Source organism: Dipodomys merriami, unplaced genomic scaffold, assembly GCF_024711535.1.
Source record: "Dipodomys merriami isolate MVZ:Mamm:240054 unplaced genomic scaffold, mDipMer1.0.p SCAF_70, whole genome shotgun sequence".
Classification (NCBI taxonomy): Eukaryota; Metazoa; Chordata; class Mammalia; order Rodentia; family Heteromyidae; genus Dipodomys; species Dipodomys merriami.
Genome location: NW_027206291.1, coordinates 1 through 17,500, shown reverse-complemented (window position 1 = coordinate 17,500; position 17,500 = coordinate 1). Strand labels below are relative to the sequence as shown.

Below are 17,500 nucleotides of genomic sequence, written 5' to 3'. Positions count from 1 at the left end.
ACACACACACACACACACACACACACACAAGAGGCGATTCATTCATGATGGTGCCGGCCTGATCACTGGATCAATCCATTGATGGATTCATAATCAACTACCAGTGCTGGAAGGGAGTGGGAAGTAAGAGGCAGAGTCTGGTGGGGAGAAATAGGGCCATGTGGGCGTGGCCTGGAAATACAGGCCTTGTCCCGCCCCTTTTGCCCTCTGCTTCCTGTCCACCATGAGGTGAGCCGCTCTGGTCCTCTAGGCCCATCTGCCATGTTACTCTGCCTCACTACAGCCCAGAAACCATAGAGCCGGCCAGCCATGGACAAAAACCTTTGCTCCTTTCAACTGTCCCTCTCAGGTCTTTCTTTCTCACAGCAACACTAAGACTGACTCATACGCTCGCCTTGTTACAGGTAGCGGACAATCACTTTGTCTTCCCAGTTCATGACCATTTATTGAAACGACATGCTCAACACTCTAGAAGCTTCCTCAGGTCTCTCAAGAGCCACGTTATTAAAAAGTCAGGCTTTGTTTTTGCCTTTTGGAAACCAGGTTTCGCTATGTACCCAGGCAGGAATGAAAACCCATGATGCTCCTGCCTCGGCCTCCTGAGAGCTGAGCTTACAGGCATGCACTACCACACTCTGCTAAAACATTAAAAAAAAAAAAAATCAAGGTTTTTTAAGGCTACTTCCTACCGGCGAAGTCAGCCTCCAGGGAGCTAAATCGGCATAACCTCTTTGCAAAGCAATTTGGCAACAGCTAGTAAAGCCTGAGGATGCGCACAACACGCGACTCAGCAATTCCTCTCTTAGAGAAAATCGCTCACCACACAAAAAAAGAGGCAGCTTGATTCCAAATAGCCCAGGAAGCTGGAAGCAACTCAGCCGCATAAACATGCGATGGAATATGTACGCCATGGACTACTATACAGCAGGGAAAATGGACGGAGAACTCATCTCGGGGTCCAAATAACTCTTACGTACAAAAGAACACGTTCTCAGAGGAACTAGCGTGGAAACATAGCGAGATGTCTTTCTATAAAGACAGTGTGTCATAGCCCGGCACTCTGCAGACCCGGATTCAACTGTGATTGACTGAAAATACTTGAAAAGAAGCAAGTCGCTACTAAACACAGGCAGACTTTGTCTGGTCTCCTCTCCTGCAGTGAGGGGACACCGGGAATGAGGGCTCAATTTGCATAGCAGGTTTACTCAGCCCTTCTCATTTTCCCATCACTCACCTCTCCAGCCGCTCTGGCCTCCGGCCTCAGGGCCTTTGCACTGGCTCTTCCCTGGGCCTGACTCTTCTCCAGCTCACTGTCCATGGAGTCATCAGCTCCCAGCTCCTCACTGCCCCATCCTGTCTCTGGCAGCCTTCACTTCATGAACACAGCTGAACTCATCTGTTCATCCAGAATTCATTCACTCACTCATTCATTCATTCACTCAGTTGATTTCCACCACTCCCATAAAGCAGGGAACTTTTTGTCTGTTTTCTTTACTGCTGAGTCTCCTGAGCTTAGAACGGGGCCCGGGACATAGTAGATGCCCATCAGCAAAGCAAGGGGGAGGTGGCTACTAAAAGCCTCTCTTCTTTACCACCTTTACCTCTGTCATGCTTTCATGATACCAAAGATGTGCTGAGATTCCTAGCAGCAGAAGAGACAATTGCCCAGGAACCTGCCAAGATCCCAAGACAGACGAAGCATTTGAGGTCCAGCAAAAATCAGCTAGGAGCCAGGCACCCTCGGCTCATGAACCTGGCATCCAAGCGACTCAGGAGGCTGAGATCTGAGGATCATGGTTCAAAGCCAGCCCGGGCAGGAAAGTCTGTGAGACTCTTATCTCCAATGAAGCACCAGAAAACCAAAGTGGTGCTGTGGCTCAAAGAGCAAGCGTTGAGTGAAAAAGCTCAGGGACAGTGCCCAGGCCCTGAGTTCAAGTCCCAGGACGGACAAAAATTAAAAAATCAACTAAGGGTCTTCAGTGAGTACCCAAGGTCCTGAGAGCTGGGCAGAGTCTTCATGATAGACTGCTAGGCCCCGAGGCCTGTACCGACAGCCCGGCGTGATGTAGCTATTCTCTTCAAGCTGGGCATGGGGGCTCATGCTTGTCATTCCTGCTACTTGGGGGCAGACATCAAGAAGATTACATTTTGAGATTGGCCCAGGAAAAAAGTGAGTGAGACCCTCATCTCAACCAATAAGCTAGGTGTGGTGGCATCTGACTGTCATCCCAGCTACTAGAGAGGAAGAAGATCATGGCCTAAGGCCAGCCCTAGCAAAAACTAAGTCTATATGAAAAAAGTCACTAAAGCAAATATTACTGGTGTGTGTGTGTGTGAAGTGGTAAGGCATCAGCCTAGCAATCACAGGCCCAGAGTTCAAACCCCAGTACTAACTGTTAAAAGGGGGAAATGGGTTTGAAGATGAAGACTTGAATTATTCTCACAAATGTTCTCGCAGTCAAAGCCACTGGGTCTGAGGAGAGAACTATGGGGAAAATGTCTGCCAGAGAAGAGCAGAGGGGGACAGAGAAGGAGCCAATCAGCAATCGGTACATGGTGGTCATGTAAGTATTGGGGTGTCAAAGTGTCTGGGGAGTCATCCAGCTGGCATTTCCCTGCTCCCTTTGGTGGAGGGGTATGTTGCTCTGTGGTTGAATTCCAGATACTGTACAGTAGACAGGTGCACTACCACCGAGCCACACCCACCTTAGCCACACCCACCGCGTAGCCACGCCCAGCAAGTTAGCGCCTCTCCTGTTTAGCCCCACCCTGCTTAGTCACACACCCCGGGGCTTAGCCACGCCCCACCAGTTAGCCACGCCCCCAGCCCTATCCAATGGAATACGGACGGAAGAGATACAAGGCAAATTTCTTCCCCCCAATCCCGTTGAACTTTCTTAACTCCCATCTCCCAAAATTTTCTTTCTCTTCCAACGGCTCAGTGTGGAGCAATGTGGAGTTTCTGAAGCTGAGGCTGCTGGGCAGCCACAAGATGTGAGGGTAAAGGTCCCTCAATCTCCGCAGGAGGAAAGATGCCAGGGAAGAGCAGGTGGGAAGCCAAGTGTGCAAGTCATTGGCTATTTGGGGATCTTTTACTATAGCAGGAAGAATTCGCTTCTACGAGGTCTCTAGGAGGGGATCTATCAATGTTCACTCTTCAACTATGGCTCATTGACTCCCGATCAACATATTCTTTTTCTTTTTTCTTTTCTTTTTGGTCAGTCCTGGGGACTGAACTCAGGGTCTGGGCGCTGTCCCTGAGCTCTTTCACTCAAGGCTAGTGCTGTACCCCTTAAAGCTTCTGATTTTCTGATGGTTCATTGGAGATAAGAGTCTCATGGACTTTCCTGTCCAGGCTGGCTTTGAACCACGATCCTTCAGCTTTCAGCCTCCTGAGTAGCTAAGATCACAGGTGTAAGCCACTACTGCCTGACTCAGAAAACGCTTCAAAGACACAACCTCATCTAGATTGGTTTTCTCCATAGTCACAACCACAGCCTCTTACACGCAGCTCTTCCCAATGAACATTTACTTGAAATACAGAGGGGGGAAATAATCTTCAAGCAAAAGAGAAAGAGACTGGGTCTGGGCAATGGTCAAAGGCTTCTAATCTGGAAACCCAGAAGCTTAGGTTCAAGCCCCAGCTCCTGCTCTTACCAACTGGGCAACCTCGGGAAACATCCTCCCCCCACCCTCTCTCGCGCGCGCTCAGCTTTACCAGCGTTCAGAGGAGTATATGATATTTCCAACTCCACGGGGTCGTGAGAATTAAATAGAATGGCACGTGCCAAACACTCTGAGAGCAGCTGACTCCAGTAAGCAATGCTTTCACAGACCACGGAAAGCCAGCATGGCGATGCACCGCCGGGGACGGGAGGCGAGGGTGGGAAGGAAGCAGAATGAGTCCGGGGGCTGGGCCTTCCCGAGTCCAGCCTGGACCACAGCGACCATCCCGGCTCCAAAGCCTGGCCATTCTTTGGTGAGATGAAGAGAAGAAGCCTTACCCCGTTAGCACCACGACAAAGTCCATCACGTTCCAGCCGTTCCTCAGATAGGAGCCTTTGTGGAAGGCAAACCCCAGGGCGATGATCTTAATTCCAGCCTCGAAACAAAAAATTCCAATGAAATATGGTTCCGTGTCATCCTGAAAAGAGAGACCGAGGGCAAAGTGAATGTCCTGGCAGAGGGCCATGGACCCAGCTGGAGATCGGGCACCCGCCTCCCTGTTTTCTAGAAACTTCTAGAAGCTTCTAGAAAACAACCTCTTTCATTCCTATGGGCCAATCTCCCCTACCTCTCAGCCAGCTGTTGGAATGTAAGTAAGTTTCAATGTAATAAACCTCTAAATGCAATCCTGCAGTCCGACTTTCCAAGTGGCTGAGATGTTGGACAGGATATGAATAAAACACGTCTACTGCTGTAGAAAGTTCTACGGGAAAGGCAGGGCTTTCAGGGTTCACTTCTTAACATCTAGAATTCAAAGGCTTTGAGGTTGGACCCCCAACTCTCGGCTTTCTCCCCGCCCCCCACATGGCTGGTTCTTAGGTAGAATTCATCAGCACAGCTCTTTGGGGTGTCCACTGGGGAATGGCACCCCTTCTCTGCTCTTCCTGCTGGCCCAGGCTCCCAGCAGACCCCCAACGATCTGAGGCCCCTGTCATCTTGACCTGCACACTCTTTGAGGTGTTCCTGCCTCTGGGAAGGTGATAAAGGAGGTGTCTTCCCTACTGGGGTGTTGGGAAGCCAGGAAATAAATGCTGCCAGTCGCCGACAAGGACTTTAGTGCTAGCTAATAGCTCTAGAATGTTCTGCCATTTGAGCCACTGAATGTTCAATGCCTTCTAGAAACGGTTCCAGGTGTAAGGAATTCAGGACACTGAGAAGAAACTACTGGAAGTCACAAGGAACCAACCAGTCATGAACTGGAATGGGGGAGGCTGGTGGCGGTGGTTCGCAAATGCAATCACGGTGACCCGCGAGGCTGAGTAGGATTGTGGGTGGAGGACGGCCTGAGCCACGGGGCGAGCAGTGTATTCCTGAGATCTCACCACACAGGAGGCACAGAGGAGGAGCGCAGTCTGAGGAAGCTGGCTCTGAGCAGTAATGATAATGAATACAAAATCCCCACACCTGATGTGAAACACAACTCAAGGCAAAACGAGGTGTGGATCAACTAGTAGAACACTTTGTCAGGTATGTAGAGAACCGCAAGACAGAAAAAGGAAAATCAAGACAAAACAAAATGCCAAAGACACTGGGTTGCTTTTTGCCACGAAAAAACGTTTCCTGCAATGTCACAAAAGCAAAGGCCGTAAGGGTTGGGGGCGTGGCCTAGCGGCGGGGGCGTGGCCAGCGGTGGGAGCACGGCCAAGGCAGAAGGCTCAGTCGTTGGGGGCGTGGCCCCACAGTGGGGTGTGGCTCTGGCGTGGGGCGTGGCTCGTCCATTGGGGGCGTGGCTCAGCTTTAGTACAGGCAGCTCAGTGGTGTGGGTGTGGCTTGTTGGTAGGGGCGTGGCTCTAAGGTTGAAGGCCAGCAAGAGGCCCTGAGTTCAAGCCATAGTATTGCCACCAAAAACGTAAATAAACAAAAGCTACCCAGGCGCCGGTGGCCACGCCTGTCATCCCAGCTGCTCAGGAGGCTGAGATCTGGGGATCACAGTTCAAAGCCAGCCTAGGTAGGAAAGTCTGCGAGACTCTTATCTCTAGCGAACCACCAAAAAGCCAGAAGTGGAGCTGTGGTTCAAGTGGTGGCGCACCAGCCTTGAGCACAAAAGCTCAGGGACGGTGCCCTGAGTTCCAGTCCCAGGACACACACACACATACAAATATGGAGCAGAAAAAATGGGATGTCTGTATTGGACACGAGGTCACCGATTTAATTCTGAAGACACTGCATTCGTGGGCTGTGTCTGGGCCGAGCTGGCAGCGGGTCTGGCGGCGGGGTGCGGGGGGGGGGGGACCCCGAGCCTCGGGTGAGGAGCACTCACCAATCTCTCCGACATAGGTGTCTTGTCATCGTCCGGCAGGTGCTGCTCCAGAGCGAGAACGATGCAGTTCGCGATGATGGTGGCTAGGATCATGTATTCAAAGGGAGTGCGCGGAATTAAGGAAAATCTCCCGGGCGAGCCCACGGGAAGGGGGGGGCTGCCGACCACCCCCACTTCCGTTCCCTCTGACCCCCTCCTCCACCCCAGAACCCCTGTCCTGCCCACCGCTGGCTTTCTCACAAAACTTGCTGATAATAGCTCAACACGGCTGGACAACACACGTGGGCTAATTTCACCAATCATTATTTTAAAAGCCACATCGGTCGTGGGGCCTGAACTCTGGGCCTGGGCGCTGTCCCTCAGCTCTTCAGCTCTACTACTTGAGCCACAGCGCCACTTCTGGCTTTTTCTGCTTCTGTGATGCTGAGGAATCGAACCCAGGGCCTCATGCATGTGAGGCAAGCGCTCTACCACTGAGCCACCTTCCCAGTCCCCACATGGAAGTCTTTTGTGCATTGAAAATTAGAATTAGAAGCCAGAATGGCAAAGACTCATGGACATCACCACGGCACAACTTACAACTCCCCAAAGGTGGAAAGACCCAAAATAGAGCCATCTGTGAACAAATGAAATGGTCTATCCATTGTGTGGAATAGTACTCAGCCTTGAAAAGGCCTCATCTGTAGTAGAACAGGAAGGAACCTTGGCAGCATAAAAGAAGCCGGCCCCAAAACCACAGGGTGCCACTTAGATGGAGAGGGTGGGACCATGGAGGAAGAGTAGGGCGAAGGCTGGAGTGATGGAAGGGGAGGGGAGGGAGAGGGGGGAGGGGGGGAGGGGGAGGGGGGAAGAGGAAGGAGGAGCCACTGCATCAGGCCTGAGAACTACACACACACACTCACACACACACCACACACACTCACACACACCACACACACACTCACACACACCACACACACACACCACACACACCACACACACACTCACACACACACCACGCACACCACACACACACTCACACACACACTCACACCACACACACACACCACACACACACTCACACATACACACACACACACACACACATACACACACACACAGGGTTGCATACCAAGGGCTGTGCTAAGTACCAGGGTGCTAGTCACATTTGTTTTCTTTTAAAGTGCTTCATCAAATTCAGGACCAAAAGAATGAAGAGTGGTCTGGGCCACCATCTTAAAACGAGCTTCCAAAAACTCAGGAAGGGGAGGGAGGGAACGTGCCTGCACCCTCAGCCATTCCTAGCTGCTCAGGAGGCTGAGATCTGAGGATCAGGGTTCAAGGCCAGCCCGGGCAGCAAAGTCCATGAGCTCTGATCTCCAGTGAACCACCAGAAAACCAGAAGTGGCGCGGTGGCTCAAGTGGTAGAGTGCCAGCCTTGAGCTGAGGAGCTGGGGGACAGCGCCCAGGCTGGGGTGCGTGCATGTGTGTGTGTGTGTGCCCCTCCCTCTTTTTCCTTTTTCTCCCCCACATCCCTGCTTCCCTTCCTCTCTTTCCCTTTTGTCTGTGTGTGTGTCTCTGTCCATCTTTCTGTCTCTCTCTCTCTTTCTCTGTTTCTGTATCTGGTTCTCTCTGTCCATCCATCCGTCCATCTGTCTGTCTCTTTCCGTGGCGTTTGGTCTGGTGACTCGTCCTATTGTATTTGTCTTCAGACAACACAACTTGAGGCCGTCCCGACTGGAAGAGGGAACTGAGGCACAAATCCACCTTCCAGAAGGAGAAAGCCCAGCCCAGCCCAGCCCAGCCCAGCCCAGCCCAGCCCAGCCAGGCGCGAATCCGAGAACACAGGAGGAACTAGCTCCACGTGGCAGGCAAGAAAACCCACCAGCTTTACCCGGATGCCTCCAGCTGGAAACTGCTGACGAGGCGCCTCCCCCTCCCTCCCTCCCCCTCCCCCTCCCCCTCCCCCTCCCTCCCTCCCCCCTCCCCCCTCCCTCCTTCCCTCCCTCCCTCCTCTCCCCCCTCTCAGAAAAGCAAAGCAATTCTCAGGGTAATTTGGGGACAACAGCAACATCAACAACAAAAAAGCAGCCCAGCCATGACTGACTGTGACTGGCTTCCTGACAGAGAACAAAGCCCAAAGCCGGCCACAAGCGCTGCCCTCAGCCTCATTCTGCAGCCCAGGAAATAAGACACAATATTTGTACACAGACGCAGCCCGGGGCCCTGGCCCTGGCTCCTCACAGGCTGCTTTGCCTCTTCCCCCCCTCCCTCCCCTCCCTCCCCTCCCTCCCCTCCCTCCCCTCCCCCTCCCTCCCCCTCCCTCCCCTCCCCCCCACACACTCAGGCCGCTTCCCAGGGCTGCATCCAGCTGCCATCTCCCTGGGGGGGAGGGGCTTGGCCTCCTGCCCCCAAAGCGGCTGCCACGTTACTTCCGTTGCATCAGCTCTCACTGACAGGTTCCAGGAAGCGTGCCCCTAGGGCCGGCAGCGTGCGTTTATGAGCTGCGTTAGCAGAATTTCAATGGATCGGGGTTGCTGCTATTTCAGACGCCCGCCCGCACACACCCCAAAACAATCGATTTCAGACTCCCCCACCCCACCCCTACCGAACCTCCCTGTAGAGCAAAAAAAGTTCTACAGTTGGGCCAACCGAAAGAAACTCCCCCCCACCCCCTTCCTTAGGGCGTTTCTTTCTCTTCTTCCTCGCACCACCCAGACACATTTGGACACTTCCCCCCTCCACGGCCCATCAAGTGCACCAGTCCCGCAGTCCCTTTCTGATCCTTCCACACCTGACTCCTTTCTAACCCCCTGGAGCCGGGCCAAAACTCAAATCCGCAGATGGGGCGTGGCGGCTCACGCTTGTAATCCCAGATACTTAGGTGAGTGAGCAGGTGTGCAGCGTGAACCTGCAGGAGCCGGCCTGGGGGGGGGGGGCGGGGAGGGCAGCGGGTTCCGGGTTCAGGCACGGGGAGGGGAAAGCTGAGAAGAACCCCTAAATCTCCATTCATGCGGAGCAACGTTGAACGGAAGCAAACTCAGAACAAAACAAAACAAAGCAAGCAAGAAAGTTCCAGCTTAATTCTAACCGTCAGGCCCAGCTCATTTAGAAAAATAAATCAATAAAGGCTGACTCCCTCCTCTTCCCAACAGCCAGGCAGGCCCCCATCGCCGCCGCTTCTCTCCCCTTGGGTCACCCCATTCCATTCAAACACCCCAACACGCCTGGCCCATTCCTGCCCCAGGACCTTTGCACATGACATTCATATTCCTGGAGGCCTTTGTGGCTCGCACCCACGTGGGATACTCTCTCCTTCAGTCCCATTCTACAGTCAGGGCTCAAGTCAACATCCAGGGAGAGAAGGGAGAGGCTGGCGGCAACCCTGGAGTTTTTCCCCCCCGGCTGGAGATGCCTCAGTCTCCCCCCCCACCACACACACACCCCTGCTCCCCCCCGCCCCCGCAGAAGTCAAAGGTCACACTGGGTAGTGTCTGAAGGGGGAGGCAGTGACTTCCTCCACCCAACCTCCAGTCCCGCCCGAGCCTCCGGATTTAGAAAGTCCCAGCTGTGGCAAGCACACGCTTCGGTGAGCTGAGCTCAGACTCGGCTCCTGATTGGGTTTGGAGAAAAAGCACCGATGTCAGCGGGGGCCCAGAATTCCCCGCCCTCCCCTCCCTCCCTCCCCCCTGCAGGGAGCCGGGGGGGGGGGGGCGGAGGGGGGAAGAGGACGCCAGGCAGGCAGGAAGGAGCGCAGTCAGTCTCTGCAAGTCAGAAGCACATGAACAAACCGGCCCCCCCCAGCCAGAGGCGCCCCAAGAGGCCACAGGCACCCCTAGAAATGACTGGGCCCGCGGAGTCCACCCCTCAGCACAGCGATTCCGGGAAGCAAGTTGCCCTCAGAGGAGGCCCAGCCAGAGCCCATGCTACCCAGGAGGCAGGGGGGGTCACGGCCGGAGGACAGCTCAGGCCCCCCCCAGACTCCATCTCCATCTAGAGGACTCTCAGGCCCCGCCCTACTCTTGGCAAAAAATGGGGACTTAGCTAAGAGCAAAGAGAGGCGCGGCTCAAGTGGCGCAGCACCAGGCCCCTGCGCTCAGACCCTCGAAAAGACAAAGAAGGGTGCAGGTGCTTCTGTCTTTAAAAACTGGAAGTCACGCCGGGCGCTCAGGGGGCTGAGACCTGAGGATCGAGGTTCAAAAGCCAGCCCCGACAGGAAAGGTCCGCGAGACTGATCCCCAAAAGCTGGAGGTGGCGCTGTGGCTCAAGTGGTAGAGCGCCCACCTTGAGCAAAAAAAGCTCAGGGACAGCGCCCAGGCCCTGAGCTCAGGCCCCAGGACGGGCACCAAAAAAGAAAAAGACAAATATCAGTGAGGTATAGAGGTGCACGCCTGTAATCCTAGCACTGCAGAGGTCGAGGCGGGAGAATGGCGAGGTCCAGGCCAATACGGATTACACAACGAGACGTTATATAACCATAACACATAAAATAAATACGGCCTCCTGTAGAAGCATCAGACCACAGAAATCACACCTCGCCCCAGGCCTGACCCACTGCGGTCATGTCACTACTTCGCAAAATGCTGGAACCCAGGGCCGGAGCGACGCTGGCGGATCGCCTGGGGGAAAGCCACGCCCCCTCCCGCGGAGCCACGCCCCCCAACGGAGCCACGCCCCCACGCCCCCCAACCGAGCCACGCCCCCACGCCCCTCCCGCGGAGCCCCAAGTCCCTCCCGCGGAGCCACGCCCATGCCCCCAACGGAGCCACGCCCCCAACGGAGCCACGCCCCCACGTCCCTCCCACGGAGCCACGCCCCCCAACGGAGCTACGCCCCACGCCCCCCAACCGAGCCACGCCCCACGCCCCTCCCGCGGAGCCACGCCCCACGCCCCCCAACGGAGCCACGCCCACTTTGGAGCTGGGCCCTCTGTGGCAGAGCCACACCCCCTCCCAGCAAGCCACGCCCCTGGGACCGGCCACGCCCATGTCACGAAGCCCACGCCCCGCTGGGTGGGCCACGCCCCCCACCGTGGAGCTGCGATTCCACACACACACACACACACACAGCTCTCAATTCAATGATCAATCATTGAATGCTGGCCGGCAAGCTGGCTGAGCTGACTGGTGATGACTTCCGTTTCCGGCAAACCCAGGCTTGACTAAAGCCCCCATCTCTCCAGCGGCCTGAGACTCCAGCAGGAACCAGACCCCAACCAGAGCTCGGCGGCTGTTCAGCACCAGGGCCAGCGACTGTGGTCCCTGCCCTGGGGATGATTCCTCTTTTCTTTGTTTTTTACTTAGTCGGTCTTGGGGCTCGAACTCAGAGCCTGGCCACTGTCCCTGAGCTATTTTGCTCAAGGCGAGTGCTCTACCCCTTTAAGCCACAGCACCATTTCTGGTCTTCTGGTGGTTCATTGGAGATGAGAGTCCCTTCCTACCCAGGCTGGCTTTGAAACCACCACCCTCAGGTCCCAGCCTCTACTCCTGAGTAGCTGGATAAACAGGGCCTGAGACACCAGCGCCCGGCTGGGTCCTCCCCTAACCCCATCCAAGGAAGTTCGAGGACTGGGTTCTGAAAGCCAGACACCTCCTGAAAGCCACGATCTCTTGCGTCTGCCTGGGAAAAACTAGACCTAGTGTAGTCAAGAGAGTGACAAATTGGAGAGGGGGGTTCACCTGTGCATTTAGTGCTGGGGGGAATGGGATGGGACACACAGGACCTTCACATGCCAGACAAGCACTCTTCACTGAGCTATGGCCCAGTTCTTATTCATTCATTCATTCAGTTATGTGGTACTGGTGCTCTACCCTTTGAGCCACACCACCAGCTGCTTTCTGGGTTGGGGGTCTTGCTCTCACTCCTGATCAGTCTGGACTGTGATCTTCCTATTTGTGCGTCCCTTTGTTCCACTGGGCTTCAAATGGAGTCATGAGCTTCTCTGCCCAGGCTGGCCTCGAACCACAGTCCTCTCATCTTTGCCTCCAGATTAAACTAGGATTACAGGTTAGAATCACTCTATCCAGCTTGCTTTGTTTGCTTGTGTGTGTGTGTGAGAGAGAGAGAGAGGACAGAGACAGAGACAGAGAGACAGAGGAGTCTGAGAGCTTGAAACTCAGGGCCCTAGGCACTGTCCCTGAGCTTTTTCACTCAAGGCTGGTGCTCTACCACTTGAGCCACAGCTCCACTTCCGGCTTTGTGCTGGGTCATTGGAGCTAAGAGTTTCACGGATTTTCCTGCCCAGGATGGATTTGAACCATGAACCTTAGATCTCTGCCTTCCTGAGTAGCTGGGTTTACAGGCCTGAGCTACCAACACCTTTCCTATTGTTATTACCCAAGAACAGATAGTCAGCACTACAAAGCTTTTGGTTCAAAACCCATTCAAATTTCTAACCTCCTGGGGTTGGAGACCTGAGCCACCCAAACCTCCCTCTGTCACCAGAGACGGCAGCGGTCAACTCTAAAGATCCTAGTGGCCCTGACTTTACAGATGAGGAAAACTGAGGCCTTGAGAGGGGAGGTCAGAAGCGAGGGAGGAAAAGCCCAGAGGAGGGAAGAGAGAGCAGAGGAAAGCCAGAACCCGGGGAGCTGAGAGGCAGCGGGGAGGGGCGTGGCCGGCCGCCGGGGTGGGCGTGGCCGGCCGCCGGGGTGGGCGTGGCCGGCCGCCGGGGGTGGGCGTGGCCGTCACTCCCAGGGAGGGACAGGGGCGGGGCGAGCCTGGAGCTTGGCACAGCGCCCAGCCAGCCCTGTCCCCGGGAGGTCTGGCGGGCTGCGGAGGGGGTGCGGCTGGGGGGGGGCACAGGCATTGTGAGGGACGCCGAGCTAACCTGGGGGGCTGGACGCGGGCTCTGGTCCAACACAGCTTGGACAGGCTGCCATTGTCCAAACGCCCTCCACAGTGGATGCTGCACCTGCGTCCGGCTCCAAAGAAAAGTGGGCCCAGGTGAGGGGAGGGCCCGGCCCCACACCCACCTCCCTGGGCGTCAGGAAGGGGCTGGCCGCATGCCCAGCCCCATGACAGCTGGCTTCCTCCTCTGCTCCCCCAGGCCCCATGGCCCCCCACGGGACCCAGAGGCAGGGCCGCTCACGCTCAGCGCTCAGCGCTGCCACAGGATTGAACCCCTCTGAAGACTTTAACTCCAAACGAGGCAGAGCTCAGCAGCTCACGCCTGGAATCCCAGCTACTCAGGAGGCTGAAACGTGAGGATCACACTGCAAAGCCAGCCGAGGCAAGCAAACAGTCCACAAGAAAGCCAAAAGTGGAGCTGTGGTTCAAGTGGTAGAGCACCAGCCTTGAACAAGGAAAACTCAAGGACAGCCCCACAAATAAAATAAAATAAAAAGTAATGCCAGAGCATGGGGCGGGTTCTATAAATTTCTACAAATAGGGGTTGGGTTGGGAACTTGACACTGGATTACAACCCTCAAACTCACAGATTGGTGGAATCTCACACCTTCCATTAGTAGAGCCGGGTGATTATATTTAGCCATAAGTGACCGTGTTTCGTATTATTATTCATAAAAAGTCATTGTCAAGAATTAATATTGAGGGGCTGGGAAGGTGGCTCAGTGGTAGAGCGCTTGTCTTGCATGCAGGGGGCCCTGGGTTTGATTCCTCAGCACCACATAAGCAAAAAGAAAAAAGCCAAAGTGGCACTGAGGCTCAAGTGGTAGAGCGCTCGCCTTGAGCTGAAGAGCTGAGGGACAGCGCCCAGGCCCAGAGTTCAGGCCCCACGACCGGACCCAAAAAAAAAAAAGAATTAGTATTGACTATGCATTTAGGTCTCCACACATAATGCATAACAATCAAATCAGCGAAGTTGCTCTGTCCCTTAAAATCGTTTTTTATTAATTGCTCGTTATTCTTTTCTTCTTTTTGTTGTTGTTGTTGTTTTTGTGTTGATCCTGGGTCTTGCACTCAGGACCTGGGTGCTGTCTGTCCCTAAGCTTTTCGGTCCAAGGTTTGCGCTCTACCCCTTACGACACAGCCCCGCTCGTGGTGTTTTTGCTACTTAATTGGAGACAAGAGTCTCAGGGACTTTGCCTGCTCAGGCTGGCTTTCGACCTCATCCTCAGATCTCAGCCTCCTGAGTAGCCGGGATTACAGGCCTGAGCCACTGGCACCCAACCAACTGCACATTGTTTTCAGGGGATTCCAGAAATCCTAGAAGAGAGAATCGCTGAGCATTTGGAGCACGAAACAATGACCCATGTTGGAGGTGATGAATATGTCCAGGGCTTGTTCTCCATCCAGATAACAATTATATAGGTCAATTTAAAAAGAAAAAAAAAATGTCTGGGGGCCGGTGGCTCACGCCTGTCATCCTAGCTACTCAAAGAGGCTGAGAACAGAGGATCGCAGTTCAAAGCCAGCCCGAGCAGGAAAGGCTGTGAGACTCTGATCTCCAATGAACCACCAGAAAACCGGAAGTGCCGCTGTGGCTCAAGTGGTAGAGCGCTCGCCTTGAGTAAAAGAGCTCAGGGACAGCGCCCAGGCCCCGGGTTCTAGCTCCACAACTGGTTAAAAAAAAAAAACAAACCGGTTTGACATAGAATAAATTCCCCCCATACACCAACACCATTGGTGTGAGAATCAGGTGCTTGCAAGAAGCGGCTACTGGCTCACGCTGCTATTGAAACCCCCTAATGGTCACATTGAACTCACTCCAGAACCCCGGGGGCGAGGCCGGCCAGCGACCATCTGTGACAATATGTCTACCCCGGTGAGCTGCTTTGGCAAGATCACAACCTGGCTTTTCTCACCCAACGACGCGAGCCTGGAAAGGAACGGACCCGAGGGGGAGGGCAGGGAACGTGCCTCCGGTGGCTTCCAGGCCACGCAGTCATTTCCAGAGCACACTAGCCTCTTCCCTCAACTGCCACCATTCATTTCCTGCTTCTCTGCTTCCTCCCCAGCGCGGGCAGTGAGCTGTCCCCCAAGCTACGGCTGTTGGGTGGTTATGGCTTTATCCCCTTTGAGGCGAGCATGAAACGCCTATCTGCCACAGGGCCTTTGCACAGACTGTTCCCACTGTTCCCACTATCTTCACCACCCCACACCCCCCTCAGCCCTCACCAGAACTGAATCCCACAAAGGGGTGAGTGTATCACCATTCCCTAGGGGAGAAACCTATCTGTCAAACTACCTGTCCATCCACCCCTCCCTCTATGCACTTATGTCTCCATCCATCCATCATCTATCTACTTAGCTACCAATAATTGATCATCTAATATCTACAGAAGTTCTCTGATTCACTCCTCAGAGAGTGATCTGGACCTGTCCCTCCTTACAGGACTATCCATCCAGTCCCACTGGTTGTCTATCTGGCAGTGATGAAGGCAGTGATTCCATGGGTCATGTTTAGGGCTACAATGCAGTCCCTGCTCATTTAAAATACATGGCTCAAGTCCAACACCAGTGGCTCACACCTGTAATCCTACCTACGCAGGAGGCTGAGATATGAGGATCGTGGTTCAAAGCCAGCCTGGGGCAGAAAAGGCCATGAGATTCTCTCATATCAAATGAACCCACAAAACCCAGGCTGGAGGCCTGGCTCAAGTGGTAGACCTCCAACCTCAAGAAACTTTGAGAGTCTGAGTTCACACAATAGTACTGGGGGAAAAAAACCTTCCCTTTTAGAAAAAAAGGCTCTACCACTTGAGCCACTACACCATTTCTGGCTTTTTCTGAGTAGTTTATTGGAGATCAGAGTCTCAGGGACTTTCCTGCCCGGGCTGGCTTTGAAATGTGATCCTCAGATCTCAGCCTCCTGAGTAGCTAGGATGTCAGGCATGAGCCACCAGCGCCCATCTGCAGAACTGGTTTTACGATACCAAAGAAAACAAGCCACAAAGGAAAAGTTGTCTAAATTCAGCACAGTAAACAAAAAAAGTGCTGTTGATCAAAAACATTCTTAGAAAGAAAGAAAACTCAGCCCAGAGGAGATGTTACACAGCCCGAAATGAGTGACAAAGGGCTCATTACCACAATATGTAAAGATCACCTACAAATCAATACGCGAAAAAATGCAAGCCTAGCTAGCAATCCACCCGGAATGCTTGAAGCTCGAGGCAGCAGCACTGAATGAAATGTGAACATCAAGAGCATATGTAGATATATAGATATACATGCATACATATTTCCCTGTTTCTAAGCAGGGATGGCAAACTATAAGGTCCCAAGGCAAACCCAGCAGCACAAGTGAGAAAAGCCATGATGAAAACAAATGTGACCACATCAAATTTGCTGACAGGGTTGTGGAGCCACCAGAATGCCGCGGGCAGCTGAGCAGGAACGTGGGGTCGTGCTCGTGCTCAGGACTGTGTCTTTCGTTTTTGGTCAGTCTTAGGGCTGGAACTCTGGGCCTGGGCGCTGTCCCCCAGCTCTTCAGCTCAAGGCGAGGGCTCTACCACTTGAGCCACAGCGCCACTTCCGGTTTTCTGGTGGTTCACTGGAGATAAGAGTCTCACAGACTTTCCTGCCTGGGCTGGCTTTGAGCCAAGATCCTCCGATCTCGGCCTCCTGAGTAGCTGGGATGACAGGCTTAGCATGCCCCCCCTCTCCCCTCCCCCCTGCCCGCCTCCGTGCTTGGATCAGGGAAGTATTTAGTCAAGTTGAACATGCACAAAACGTCATGGTCAGCAATCTCACACAGAGGAGGCAAACCTCCATTGACACCCAGCAATGAGGGTCTCCCCAGACAGGAAGGAACCCATTCGTTCATCCTCCACGAACAAGAACTTGACCATGAACAGGCTTCAAGGCCCTGCAGTCAATGGGAACCACTGAGTCAGACACAAAACAATCCAGCGGCGGAATTCCACTCCCAGGCAACTGGGTAGCTGCTGTTTATTCTTCCTCTGTCTTTCTTTCTGTCGGCCTGTCTATGCTGTGTCTCAGTGTCTGTCTGTCTGTCTGACTCTATTTCTCTATGGTGCATGCACACACACAGACACACAGACACACACACACACAGAATCAGATAAACACAGGAAGAATAAGAACACAGAGCCCAAGGAGCCAGATAGTAAAAGGTTTGGTTTTTTTTTTTTTTTTTAATATATATATATATATATATATATGTGTGTATATATATATATATTTTTTTTTTTTTAAAGAAAGAAAATACCCAGACAGAAAACAAAAGACAACAGACACAGGAAATGAAAATGGGTGTTGGGTGGCAGAAAGCAAGGACACGGAAATGAGAAATGGGGAGATAGGAATAGATGGACTGAAGACAAGATGGGCCAACACAAGGAATGGGACCTAGGAGCTGCAAGCGGCCCCCGTCCCATCTGACTCTCCTTTCTCTGCCTTTCCTTCCTCCATTGCGCGCTCTCTCTCCCCCCTCCGTCCATCTTACAACACACACACACACACACACACACATCAACAATTTTTTGTCGGATAGGGTCGTGCAGTGTATCTCAGGCTGTCCTTGAACTCACAGCTTTCTGCCTTTCTCACCCCACTGCTGGGATTACAGGCATGCACTACCATGCTGGTCCTCTACCGCGCCTCCCTCTCCCT

General features: G+C 53.7%; 1 protein-coding gene across 6 annotated transcripts in view; it reads right to left on the bottom strand.

Annotated features, from left to right (window-relative positions):
• Cacna1a (calcium voltage-gated channel subunit alpha1 A) overlaps nucleotides 1-6,111 on the bottom strand; it is a 120,141-nt gene extending 114,030 nt beyond the window's left edge. For all 6 annotated transcript variants that reach the window (XM_070008497.1, XM_070008500.1, XM_070008495.1 and 3 more), the window contains exons 1-2: nucleotides 5,987-6,111; nucleotides 4,005-4,144 (exon numbers count right to left, since the gene is read on the bottom strand). In XM_070008497.1, the coding sequence (XP_069864598.1) occupies nucleotides 4,005-4,144; nucleotides 5,987-6,079 (233 nt within the window). In that variant the 5' untranslated portion in view covers nucleotides 6,080-6,111. The remainder of the gene's footprint in view (nucleotides 1-4,004; nucleotides 4,145-5,986) is intronic.
• Between the last annotated feature and the right edge of the window lie 11,389 nt (nucleotides 6,112-17,500).